This window comes from Nyctereutes procyonoides, unplaced genomic scaffold, assembly GCF_905146905.1.
Source record: "Nyctereutes procyonoides isolate TBG_1078 unplaced genomic scaffold, NYPRO_anot_genome, whole genome shotgun sequence".
In the NCBI taxonomy this organism is placed as follows: Eukaryota; Metazoa; Chordata; class Mammalia; order Carnivora; family Canidae; genus Nyctereutes; species Nyctereutes procyonoides.
In genome coordinates this window covers 22,912,677-22,925,008 of record NW_026575024.1, presented here as the reverse complement: position 1 = coordinate 22,925,008, position 12,332 = coordinate 22,912,677, and the positions used below count along the sequence as shown (strand labels likewise).

The 12,332-nt window shown below is 50.4% G+C and overlaps 1 protein-coding gene across 14 annotated transcripts in view; it reads left to right on the top strand.

Moving 5' to 3' along the window:
- The window catches only part of EPB41L1 (erythrocyte membrane protein band 4.1 like 1), a 124,071-nt gene that overhangs the window by 66,044 nt on the left and 45,695 nt on the right, over positions 1-12,332 (top strand). For all 14 annotated transcript variants that reach the window (XM_055300687.1, XM_055300674.1, XM_055300679.1 and 11 more), the window contains 6 exons: positions 1,700-1,899; positions 2,945-3,109; positions 5,086-5,190; positions 5,802-5,844; positions 9,336-9,411; positions 11,910-12,128. In XM_055300687.1, the coding sequence (XP_055156662.1) occupies positions 1,714-1,899; positions 2,945-3,109; positions 5,086-5,190; positions 5,802-5,844; positions 9,336-9,411; positions 11,910-12,128 (794 nt within the window). In that variant the 5' untranslated portion in view covers positions 1,700-1,713. Of the gene's footprint in view, positions 1-1,699; positions 1,900-2,944; positions 3,110-5,085; positions 5,191-5,801; positions 5,845-9,335; positions 9,412-11,909; positions 12,129-12,332 lie in introns of those variants that run through there.

The window sequence follows — 12,332 nt, the reverse complement described above, 5'->3', positions numbered from 1 at the left end:
TTGTATGGCTTAGCAGGGTACTCAGGTGCCCTGGCTTTCTAGCCAGTTCCTTTCACTTGGGGCTGGGCTGGGGCCCCCTGGAATGCTGGGAGAGAAACCAAAGGAGACGAGGGGATTGTGGGGTGACGGCTTGGAATGTATCCATAGCGCAAGGTGGAGCCAATGTCCATCTGTCTCTTTGCTCATTGGAGGCCTCTCTTGGTGAATAGGGTTGGAAAGGGACCTGTTGGGTCTAGTCTGGATCTTTCTCATTTAATATAATGGATTTAGAGGGATACTGTAGACTCAGGCTGAGGATTCCTGCCCATTTCTCTGTTCCTTGGATTTTAGCTCCAAATTTTTAATTTTTTTTTTTTTGAGGATCCACCCTGATGTGGGTCAGGAATAGGTGCTTTTGCCCCCTTCCAAAACAAAACAAAACACCCAAAACTCCAATTTGTGAGTTATATGTATTTAAAATTACAGAAATAATTACTAAGCATATAAGTACAAAATGAAGTTCCCTTTCTTCACCCACCCCACTGAACTCCCTCTTTTTCCTCTATCCATTTCTCAGTTGTGAACCTGTCTTAACAGTTTGGTCAGTATCCTTTCAGATCTTTCACTACACATGTATAAACACAAAGACGTATTGTTGAGGTTATTGTTTTATCTTTTTAAAATATAAAACCAGGGACACCTGGGTGGCTCAGTGGTTGAGCATCTGCCTTTGGCTCAGGTCGTGATCCCGGGGTCCTGGGATTGAGTCCCATATCAGACTCACTGTGGGGAGCCTGCTTCTCTCTCTGCCTGTGTCTCTGCCTCTTTCTCTGTGTCTCTCACGAATAACTAAATAAAATCTCTAAAAAAATAAATATAAAAACGGGACCATGCCATTCTTTCTCCTTTCTTCTCTTTGCTTATTTCAACAGAATAACTGGGCGGTAGGTACCTGTTTCTCTGAAATCTCATTTCCTGCTCCAGGGGGAAAAGGATAAGAGTAGACTGTCCCAGCGATAATTTCTCTAAGTCCCTTGCTTTTTTGGGTGAGCCCTAGTGAGATGAAATGACTGCCTTGGTTGTGATAGACCCGGGGCCTGTGTTCAGTTCTCCTGACTTTTACATCACCACGACTATGTTTGTTTTCAGTAGCATCTTTGTGTCTTATCCCTCTAGATCCATTCTGCCCACATCCCCATGAAAATAGCAGTACAGGCTTGGAGCATGAAGAGCCTTGCTTCGGAGTCAGTGCCTGAAGGGCCTGGAGCCCACCAGGGCTCTTTGGTTTGAGTTTATCCAGCATTTATTGAGTGGCTACTGTGTGCCAGGTGCTGGGGTTGGAGAGATGGCCTGGCTAGAGGGCCTGCTGGAGGGGGTCACTGACTGTCCTTTGTGTTCCTGGCAGAGTGGGGCTCCCTGGAGAGACTCTCATTGTCCCGAGGAGGGGCTCCTATTCTAGAACTGGGCCAAGAGACTGAGGGAGTCCCTATGGTCACAAGAGTGGGATGGGGGGTGGTCTGTGACTTCAGCTGCCGCCATTAACCCCTGACTTCTGCTCTGTCCCCGCCCCGACTTCCTCTCCCTCCCCCCGCCCCCGGGTTCTTTGTCCACTTGCGTCCATCTGTCTCTCTCTGTGTGTGGTTCCTGTCCCCTTCGCTCTGTTTTGTCACATCATCATTGCCCCTTTCCCTGTCACTTGTTCTCCTTCATGCTAATGCAGGCGTGCTGGTCACCATGACAACAGAGACAGGCCCCGATTCTGAGGTGAAGAAGGCTCAGGAGGAGGCCCCACAGCAGCCTGAGGCCGCTGCCACTGCTGCCGCGACCACCCCTGTGACCCCAGCAGGCCACGGTGGCCACCCAGAGGCCAACTCCAATGAGAAGCACCCGCCGCAGCAGGACACACGGCCTGCAGAACAGGTGTGCACCTGAGAGCCTGGGAATCCCTCTTCCTGCCCGGCTGTCATCCAGGCCCAGTTCTTAGCAGGGAGGGAAGCTGAAAACTGAGATTTATTACCGACCTGCTACATCCAACCACTGTGCTGGGGACATTGTGTTCACTTTTATATTGAATTCTCCCAAGCCTACAAAGAGTGATATACATATATAATATATATTATATATATATATTTAAATTAAGTTAGTGCTGTGCCCAACATGGTGCTTGAACTCACGACCCTGAGTTCAGGAGTCACATGCTCTGCTGACTGAGCTAGCCAGGCACCCGCCCCTAAGAGAATGATATTATTGATATCCCCATTTTATGCTTGGGGAAATAGCAGCTCAGTGGATGAAATGAGCTACCAAAAGTCACGTTGCTCTACAGTGACAGATGGAAGTAAAATATAGATCTGATTCCCCAAACCCAGTTCTTTTAACCTTATTTTCCTACTCCTTAGACCTGTCCATTCCAGCCTGGCAAGCCCAGTATGACCCCAGAGCAAAATTCATCACCCCAAAGGGACAAGGGACTTGCTGAATCATCTAGCTGTTGAATTCACACCCCCTTCATTCATGGCAGGCCAAGAGGGCAAGGACTTGGCCAAGGTCATTGGGGGTATTGGTGGCAGTAAGGACTAGCTGGCAAGGCTCTGCCCTCCTTCCACGAGCTCTCAGCCTCACACTAGACCAGTGACACATGGGTAAGGAGAAGGCCACACAGATGCTCTGATAACTCACTGTAGGGAGCTAGGGCAGCTCCAGTTCTATGGGAACCTGCAGTGGCTGTCCCCCCAAAGAAGCAGACCCCTTTGAGGAGCCCACCCTGTTGCACACAGGAGCTCTAACTCTCCTCCTGTGCATACCAACCATAGAAGCTGGTCATCCTGGGAGTCTTGGAGGGTGGTGACTCTCATTTTGGGGACCATCTTTGCCTTCTCTACTGCATCCTTGTTGTGTCTCATTTGGATGAAAGGCTGTGGCCTCAAGCTCACTGACCAGACTTTTCCCCATGTTGGACCTACAGAGCCTAGACATGGAAGAGAAAGGCTATGGGGAGGCCGATGGCCTGTCAGAGAGGACCACGCCCAGCAGAGCCCAGAAGTCACCCCAGAAGATTGCCAAGAAGTATAAGAGTGCCATCTGCCGAGTCACTCTGCTTGATGCCTCTGAGTACGAGTGTGAGGTGGAGGTAGGGAGCACCCCCCACCATCACCACATGCCTTGTCCCCAGCTAACTGGCCCCAGAGCCAGGGCAGGCTTCTGTGTGCACACAGACTGGGCCAAGCCAGAGAGCATCCATTCTTCATGGAGTCCTGGACCGACTGCAGCATCCTGGAGAGATGACCTGGCTGGCCCTCCTTTGTACAGATGGTGGCACTGAGGCCCAGAGAGGGCTGTTACGATTGCAAATAGAATTAGACAAGGCAGAGGGTTGGCGCCAGGAAAAGGTTTCTCAGGAGGGCTGTACCTTGGCAAGGAGTCACCGTCCAAGGACCGATCTCTAGCCCAGTAGGCCTATGGACTGGGCTCTTCAGTCTCACCTAGAAGACACGAGTATTTCAACTAGAATCGTTTTTATGTTTTTATTGGTGGGGGGTGAGGAAGACAGGGATCTTCTCCTATGAATGCCCCTGACCAGGGCAGCAGGACAGACTGATCACTTGAGGGTTCTGTGGTATGGGTAACCCCTGGGCATAGAGAGGTGACCCATTGGAAGGACTCCCTCACTCAGGCCATGTAGAAACCCTGTGGTGTGATCCTGTCCCACTGTGGGTAGTGGGGCAGACACCTCCTGTCTGGGGTCAGCCGTCCTGGCCCCACATTTGCTGTCTCCTTTTCCTATATAGTCTAGGACTCCCACCCTAATTCTGAGCCCTCACTCATCCCCTTAGAGGTTCCACCCCAGTCTAGGCACCAGTCCTGGCCCTCTCCATGCGTATGAAAGAGGCCAGAGGGTGGCCTTACCTGAAAGTTACAGGAACCACCTCCCTTTCTCCCTGGTGCCCTCTGGTCCTAAGGGATATGACTTATTTCTGGGCCCTGGTGGGCTGGGTCCCTCTTCTCTGCAGGGTTGTTTTTTGTTTTTGTTTCTTTGGGGTTTTTTTAGTGCTTATTGCTTCCATAGGAGGATTTCAAGGTGAACATTTTGCCTACTCCTAGGCAATAGAAAGGAATATTATCTCCCTGTTCTCTCCTACCCACACCAGCCACAAGATGCTGTTTCAGCTTGCCCCAAGAGCACAGAGGGTTTGGCTGAGGCCAGGTCCATTCTCTCTGAAGGATTCTTCCAGACTCACGAACCCCTTGACTTCCCAAAGCCACTCTCCATAGTCAGGCCTGGTTCCAGTCCCTGGTGACCTAGCCAGGCCTTGTAGGAATCTCACACTCTCTCTGGAGTCCCCTCTCTCTTTGGACAGTGACTGCTTCACATTCTCCCAGCCTTTGGTCCCTTTACTGTTGCTCATTTTCAAACCCTGGTTGAAGTACCCAGCCAGGCTCTGTGCTTTGTCCTTCTGAATCCAGAGGCCCAGATGGTGGTTCAGAGAGGTACTGAGCCTGGTTGTCTGAGAGTGGCGGGAGAAGGTGGCCCTAATAGTGCTGTATCCCGCTGAGGCTGATGTAGGCCCCAGGAGCCCCTATAACAGCCTTCCTTGCTGTCCAGGTAAGGGGTGGCACTCCAGGCTGGGCTGCCCTGGATTTCACTCAGACTCAGTGTAAGGGGAGAGCCAGGGAAGGAGAGTCACGCTGTGATCCCGAGTCTTAGGCCCTCCTCTCCTCCCCTGCCCACATCCTTCCTATTTCAGGTGGCTTCTCTTCCTCTTACACCCAAAGCTTAGACTTTTGGTTTTCTGCTCCTTTGGTCAAAGTTAACCTCCTTCTCTTAATCTGTGTAAAGGAGGGGGAATTGGTCAGCCCCCTTCCTCACTCCCCAGAGCATTTCGAAGGGTCTAGGAGGACCCTAGGAGGGTTCGGAAGAAGGCAATTGGTGAGCTGGGTGTTAGTGTCTCCCAGGATCTGGCAGGACTTGGAGAGCAGGGCAAGGTGGGTGGCAGGAGGAGTGCTGAGATCCTCTTGAGATGCTGGAAGACTCTGGGGGGTTTCAAGTAGTCCTGGTGGAGCCCCCACCCCCACCCAGCCTCACAGCAGCTCTGCTCTCCTCTTCAGAAACATGGCCGGGGCCAGGTGCTGTTTGACCTTGTCTGTGAGCACCTCAATCTTCTGGAGAAGGACTACTTCGGCCTGACTTTCTGTGATGCTGACAGCCAGAAGGTATCTGTGCTGGGGAGCGGAGTTGACATGGGAGGCCCACTGTGGGGGAGACCTCTTCTCAGAGGCCCCCCCAGTCCTGACCACATCCCATGCCATCCTTCCATCCTCAGACCCTTGTTAAGTGCCTTTTACCCCTTCTAGGAGTAGGTTTGCACATCCCCCCACCTCAGCCCACCCTATCTGTCTCAGTTCTCTGCCTCCACCCCTCCCATCACATCCTTTCTTGGGGACCTGCAAGTCACCCCCCAGATGGGTATCTGGAGAGCCATGGCCTGGCTTCCTGGGGGAACAGAGGCACTTCCTACAGCACCCCATTTCCACCCTTGAGAGGCTCCTGTCTGGGTTTCCTCCTTCTCACTGGTCCCACTACGGCGGCCCACCCTACTGCCCCAGGGCAGTGCCAGCCCCAGGTCCAGGAGCCCAAACCCTGTGGCGAATCTGGGCCTCATCCCCACATCTCCCTGTTCCAATGGGCCCAGACAGCTCAGCCCAGGAAGGGTGTTCTGTGCCAGGGGCTGTTGACAGGCCATTTCAGGATGTCTCTCTGTCTCCTAGCCCTCTCTGGCCCTCTCCTCCATCTTCCCTCTAAAGCACCCTGTCTTCTCTTTCAGAACTGGCTGGACCCCTCCAAGGAAATCAAGAAGCAGATCCGGAGTGAGTGGCCTGTTGTGGTTAGGAATTCTGTGGAAGGGAGGGTGGGGGCTCTGGGCTGTATGTGCTGTTCCCTCTTCCTTGGGGAAGTGCATTCAGTCCCATGAGTTCATTCGCTATGCACAGCAGATTTTGGGGGAAGGCAGGGCGTTGTCTTATAAATGGAAGCCTGAAGCAGGGACAAGAGAAATGACCATCTAGCATCATATAGCAGGTTAGCAGGGGAATCACAGATGCATCTGGGATGACAGCTCTAGAAGGAACTAATCATCTAGTCACAAGGGGACAAATTGATGGCCTGAAAACAGCCTCCCTCCTGTCCAAGGCAGGTATAGACGCCTGTGACAGGTGATCCTTGACTCAGCTCGGAATCCTCATCCATGCAGCACTGCAGACCACTGCCAGCTGACAGGGAGTTGACGTGTTAGGGAAGAGCAAGGCCTGGCCTGGTCTGGGCCATCTTCTGTGTTTAATGGTGGGTGGCTGAGGCCTAGAGAGAGGCAGATGCTTACCTAAAGTCATAGAGTAAACTATTGGCCAAGCCAGGTCTAAAGCCCTGGCCTCCCAACACCATCCTGCTCTCTTTTCAAGGCCTGGGGTGAAGAGACAACCTGTCCTTTCTGGCCCAGAGAGGAAAGGCATATTGTGAGGGGTGGAGCAGCCTTCCAGTGGCAGAAGGGGGGAGGTAGGTGGCCTCAGCCAGGGGGCATACAATGGGTGGAGACCTGGTGCCTAGAGGCAGAGATGCCTCCACTGGGAGCCCCTCCCCCTTGGCTGTGCTTGGACTCCCTGGTCCCTGGGGCTGGGAAGCAGAGCCTGTTGCCATGACAGCAGGCAGCTGGGCCCAGGGATGCCAGCTGACTCTCCGGGAGGGGCAGGAGGGATTCTTCCTGTAGGCTCCTGTCAGTTGAAGACAAAGAGGCAGGCACGCAGACGGAGCCTGCTCCTCTGGGGCTGACAGGGCCCTAGGCCTGGGCTTTGGGCTGTCCCTAGGAGTCCTGGCCCAGCTGGGAGGCCTGCCTCTCATGCCTGAAAGAATTGGAACACATACAGACAGCCGAGTGTGTGGTTTGAGGAGGACGGGAAGCTTAGAACGGAGAAGCAGATAACAGGATCCTTGGAGCTCGGCATCTTTCCCCAGAGTGGGGAGTCAGTCCCCCATCTCGGCAGCCCCGGCCAGCGCAGCCCAGGCGGGGGTGAATGGTTGCCACTGGTGGCCACCTCAGGTCATGGAGGAGAGGTCCTGCCTCCTTCAGTAGAGCCACAGTCTCCATCCCTACCCCTGGAACTTCTGCCCATTCATCTTTGTTCTGCCTTCTGGAGCCCCCATGAAACAATTTTTTTAAAGATTTTATTTTTATGTAATCTCTATACCCAACATGGGGCTCAAACCCACAACCCCGAGATCCAGCATCACATGTTTCACTGACTGAGCTAGCCATGCACGCACCAATTTTTGCTCTTTTCTTTGTGACAACTCCTCAGCTTCCTGAAGGGGAGGGCATCATGAGTCCTTGTGTCCTGGGCTTCAGAGCTGGCTATATGTCCTCCCAAATCTCTGTGCCTGTCAATGAGGGCATGGTGGGGGGTGGGGGGGGCACCTCTCTGGGCTCCTGCTTTTCCTTGGCAAGTGGATTAGTGATTCATGCCTCACAAGGCAGGGTGCCAGTTATGTGTGGACAGCGCCCAGCACATAGTAGGTGCTTCCCTGACATAGTCTGGTGTATTGGTTGAAAGATACAGGAGTCAGACTGCCTGGATTTGAATCTTGACTCCAACACTACTTACCTTTAAGGTTGTTGTACAGAGTAAATGAGCTCTTATGTGCCCCACACCTGGAATGGTGCCTGCACATAGCAGCACCCAGTATATATAATCTATTATTACTATTACCATTATTATTATTATTACTACTACTACTACTACTACTTCTACTACCACTACAATGACTACTACTACTATTATTCCTGAGACAGGGTTGCTCTCTTGGTGGCTGCTTTTTCTAAGTCAGCTGTGGTCAGGAGCTTGGCTTCTGGGGTCGGATGACCAGAGGTTACATCCCCGTTCTCCACTACTGATTAGCTAGCTCAGTGATCCCAGGAGGGGGCTTACCCCCTCAGAATCTTCATCTATAAAAAGAAAACTAGTTCAGGATCATTATGAAGATCAAACTCCTATATGTGTACATATAGTTCTTAAAAGTGAAGTGACCAGCACTTTGTAAGTGCTGGAGACATTACAGCTGTATGGGGAAGGTGACAATGACCACAGGGACAAGTGACAGCATAGCCTCCAGCCTTAGTGACCATGCTCTTCCCGGGCTGGCCCTTGCTTTCTCACATTGTCAGGGGCCTTTTCAGAGCCCCAGAGGTGGTCTAGATTGTTCTAGATTGGAGCCTTTCCCTAAGGCCTCCTCTCTCTTGTGTGGTCATCCCTTCTCTTGGCTTGCAGAGCCTATTTCTAGCTAAAGCCTCAGCCTTTATTTCTGTCTGTACCTATATGTGTACTATCAATTGCTTGTATCTCAGTATGGAGGTTAACATTTATCCCTGTGAAATTCCTTTGCTGCTTTCCGTTCATTACGTTTGCCTTTTAGGTCCTGCCTAGAACCCCATTCTGCCATCAGAGATGGAGCCGACCCAGCAGAGGGCAAAATCTTACAAAGAGTGTCCCTAAGAACAATAATCTGCCCTATGAGAAATGGACACAGCAGGTCAAATAAGTTTGGGAAACCCTTAAATGCACATGCAATTTACAATGGCTCTGAGAAGTCCAAAGCTAGGGAGCCCATTTATTTATCCATTTATTTTAAGATTTATTTATTTAAGAGTAGGGAGAGGCAGAGGGGGAGAGAGAATCTCAAGCAGACTCAGCACAGAGCCTGAGCATGGAGCCTAACTTGGGGCTCGATCCTGAGGCCCGAGACCATGACCTGACCCAAAACCAAAACCCTGACACTCAACTGACTGAGCCACCTAGGTGCCCCTGGGAGCCCATTTAATGCGACCTGTTTTCTTACCATGAATATCCTGTAGCATAGACTTTGGTGTGGAGGAGGGAGCACAGGCTTCAGATCCAGGAGGCTGGGGTCTGTACCCCAGCATTGCTGCTTCCTAGCTGAGTGATCTTGGGCTGGCCACTTTACAGCCTGGGCCCCAGTGTTCTCATTTGCAAAATGGGGATAGTCATCAGACTCACTCATAGGATTGTTGCAAGGTTTACTGAAGCGTTGTTTGTGATCACCAGTAGACCTGGCATGCACCATTGGTTTTCTTTCTTTCCACCTTCCTTCCCACTGCTAGGTCACAAGTCTTTCAACTTGGGCCTTACTCTTCTCATCTTTCAAGTGGGAATAATAGTCCAGGTTTTCTGACTGGATTGTCCCAAAATTATAGATATGAGAAAACTTTGAGAAATTGCCGTGGGATGGTGCATCTGGGCTACCCACTGGGGGGATGGGGCCTCTCTGATTGTTCTCTTTCTTCTCCTCTCAGGCAGCCCCTGGAATTTTGCCTTCACAGTCAAGTTCTACCCCCCTGACCCTGCCCAGCTGACAGAAGATATCACAAGGTGAGGGCTGTGGAGGGGTGGGGTGGGGTGGGCATTCTAGCCACATGACTAGGAATGAGGGCACCTGGTGCTGGTAGGCATGTGGACAGTAAACAATGGCAGTTGCAAAGTCAGATACCCAGCGAGGCCAGATAGCATCACCAAAGGATGCTGACTCTGTGCAAGAGGAAGTGATTCAAACACAAGTGGTCAGTCACAGCAGACTGTCCACTTCAGAGGGGAGGCATCTCAGGCAGCATCAGGATCCATGTCATTGATTGACATTGAAATTCAAGAGGACATGTGCCATCTCAAACAATTGCTGTTCAGCTCCAGCCATCCCTGCCACATGGGAACAGGGCCCCGTTTTTGAGGTGGAGCTAGATATTTGAGAGTAAAATCCACAGTTTTAAAATATTGGGACTAATTCAAACTTTTTAAAAACATGGTGGAGGCCATCTCTGGATGGGACAACCCAAACATGTCCGAAGGCTGATGTTCTGAGTGGACCACCATATTTGACTTTGGGGATAAGGAGGGAATAGAGCGCAGATGCCTTTGCATATAGGAATTTGGTCCCATGTGCTGCCCTATGTACCTGTCAGGCATGTGACATCCCCGCCCCATGGAGGCAAGTCTGGGATGAACCATCTCATTGTGCCTCAAGGCCAGTAAATAATGTGGCCTGGAAGGAGGGGCAAAGCATTTTTCTTCAGAATGAGAACTTCTGTGGGTCTCATCCTGCCTTTGGAATCAGAACAGGGAGAGGCCCTTCTCTTTATCTAAGCCCCTTCCAAAGGGATAGTCTCACTTCATGATATCCGGGGGCTGTGTCATCCATGTGCTGAGCCCGGCATTTCACCAACAATAAAATGTGGGCATGGAGTTATTCCTACAGTAGGGGAGGGGCTCCTAAGCCAACCTCCCTCTCCCATTGGGTCCCTCCTGAATGTTGGCTGCCTGTTTGCCAAGCAACGGGCCACAGGCACAATGCCAGCTGGCCTTGGGGGATAATATGGATGTCCCTGGGATAGACCTGAAACCTTGGCCTCATTAGCCCTGCTCTAACCCCTAAGGTCATCTTGGGTTCAAGATTCAGCAACAGGGTCTCAACTTCATTTCCAAGAGGACTGAGAGCTATAGAACCAGCTGAGTCTCCAGTCTTACCCTCTGGTATTTCTTCTCTTTGTACCAGATCCTGGGTATTGAGCTTCTAGGGATACCAGGAGGGAAATTTGCCCGGCTTAGCATGGGTGACCTCAGGGAATGGGGTGGTAGTAGCAGCTGATTTAGTCAAAAATATTCAGGCCCGAAATAAACTGGTCAGAGTGACAAATTGATTGAAATGAAATATTGGTCAGAGTGTTTGGCAGTGATCTTCAAATTTTTAGACTTGAACAAAATGCCCTTAAGCCCCCTCTTAATGCCTATGATGTTTGAACTGCTACTGATGCTGAGCCTAGGCCTTGGCCCTGAATATGCACTGAGGCCACATAAACATTTTGCGAGAGTTTTGTGCCATGGAGCAGTAGAAATTATAATGAGTAAAAACCACTTAAAAGGAAAAGAAATAGGCGATTAAAAACAATGGTGAAACATGGCAAAATGGGCAAGGACACATCCTTGGCTAAGAACGAGCTGAAACTTTTTTTTAAAATGCAATTAATTGAAAAAGCAATAAAAATAGTTTAAAATGAATCTAAAAATTGTAAAAGTGTGCATAAAGTCATAAAAAAAATCATATCCTTGTGGTTGGAAATGTTTTTTTTAAAGCAATTGTTTTTAGACGATTCACTTAGAGCTGGAGGCAAAGTAAAGTTTTGAGAAAACGTTGGTAAACAGGTTTGTCCTGGCTGTAGAATGCAGTACAGAAGTTAAAATGAATGAGATCAGGTGATTTATGCTGATCTGGGAAAGACACTAGGCACATAGCTGGGTGTGAAAAAGCAAGCTGTAGAGTCAGATGTATCATTTGATACTGTGTACATGTTAAAACCCATGAATCAAAGCACATACATTTCTGTATATCCATGAGGGAGAAAGGTCTAGAACACCACACGGATAATAGGGGTGACCTCTGGGAGAGGGGATTAGGGCTGAGAATGGACATCAAGAGGAAGTTTAGGATTATCTCTAAAGTTTACATTTGTTCTACAGTAAGAACATAATTAATTGTATGATTAAAAATATATAATATTTTTTAAAACTGGCCAGCAAAATAGTCCTATTTAGCTTGAAAATGAGTTAGAAATTTAAAATATTCCCACAGTAGGAAAAAAAAATTCCTCAAAGTTAGAAGTTAACAAATTGCTTAAAGCCACATAAAATGGGACAAAACCATCTTTTAGGACACACTTACGTTATCAAATGCCTGAAATGCCAGTGTCTAGGAAGGTTCCTAATTCTACCGAGCTAGGTGTTGATCAGTTTGGTTCTGATGGGTGGGTGGGCAGTGGTGTGCTGAGGGCATCTAGGGAGGGAGGGGGCCCGTGCCCATGGCCACTCTCCCCTGTTTCCAGATACTACCTGTGCCTGCAGCTGCGGGCAGACATCATCACGGGCCGGCTGCCCTGTTCCTTCGTCACACATGCCCTGCTAGGCTCCTATGCTGTGCAGGCCGAGCTGGGCGACTATGATGCTGAGGAGCACATAGGCAACTATGTCAGCGAGCTCCGCTTCGCCCCCAACCAGACCCGGGAGCTGGAGGAGAGGATCATGGAGCTGCACAAGACGTACAGGTTTGGGCCTGCGCCCAGGGTCTCCCGTGGCTTCTCAGCTATTGGCTAGGGCCTGAGGTGCTGTGCTCTAAGTCCCTCACCTGGCTTTGCCCCCGACTGGAGGTGCAGCTGAGAGTAAATCATCTCATCCCACTGCATCTATATCCAGTGGGAATGGTAGTAATTATCTGTGTGACCTTAAATGACCTCAGGTTCTTAAGCTCC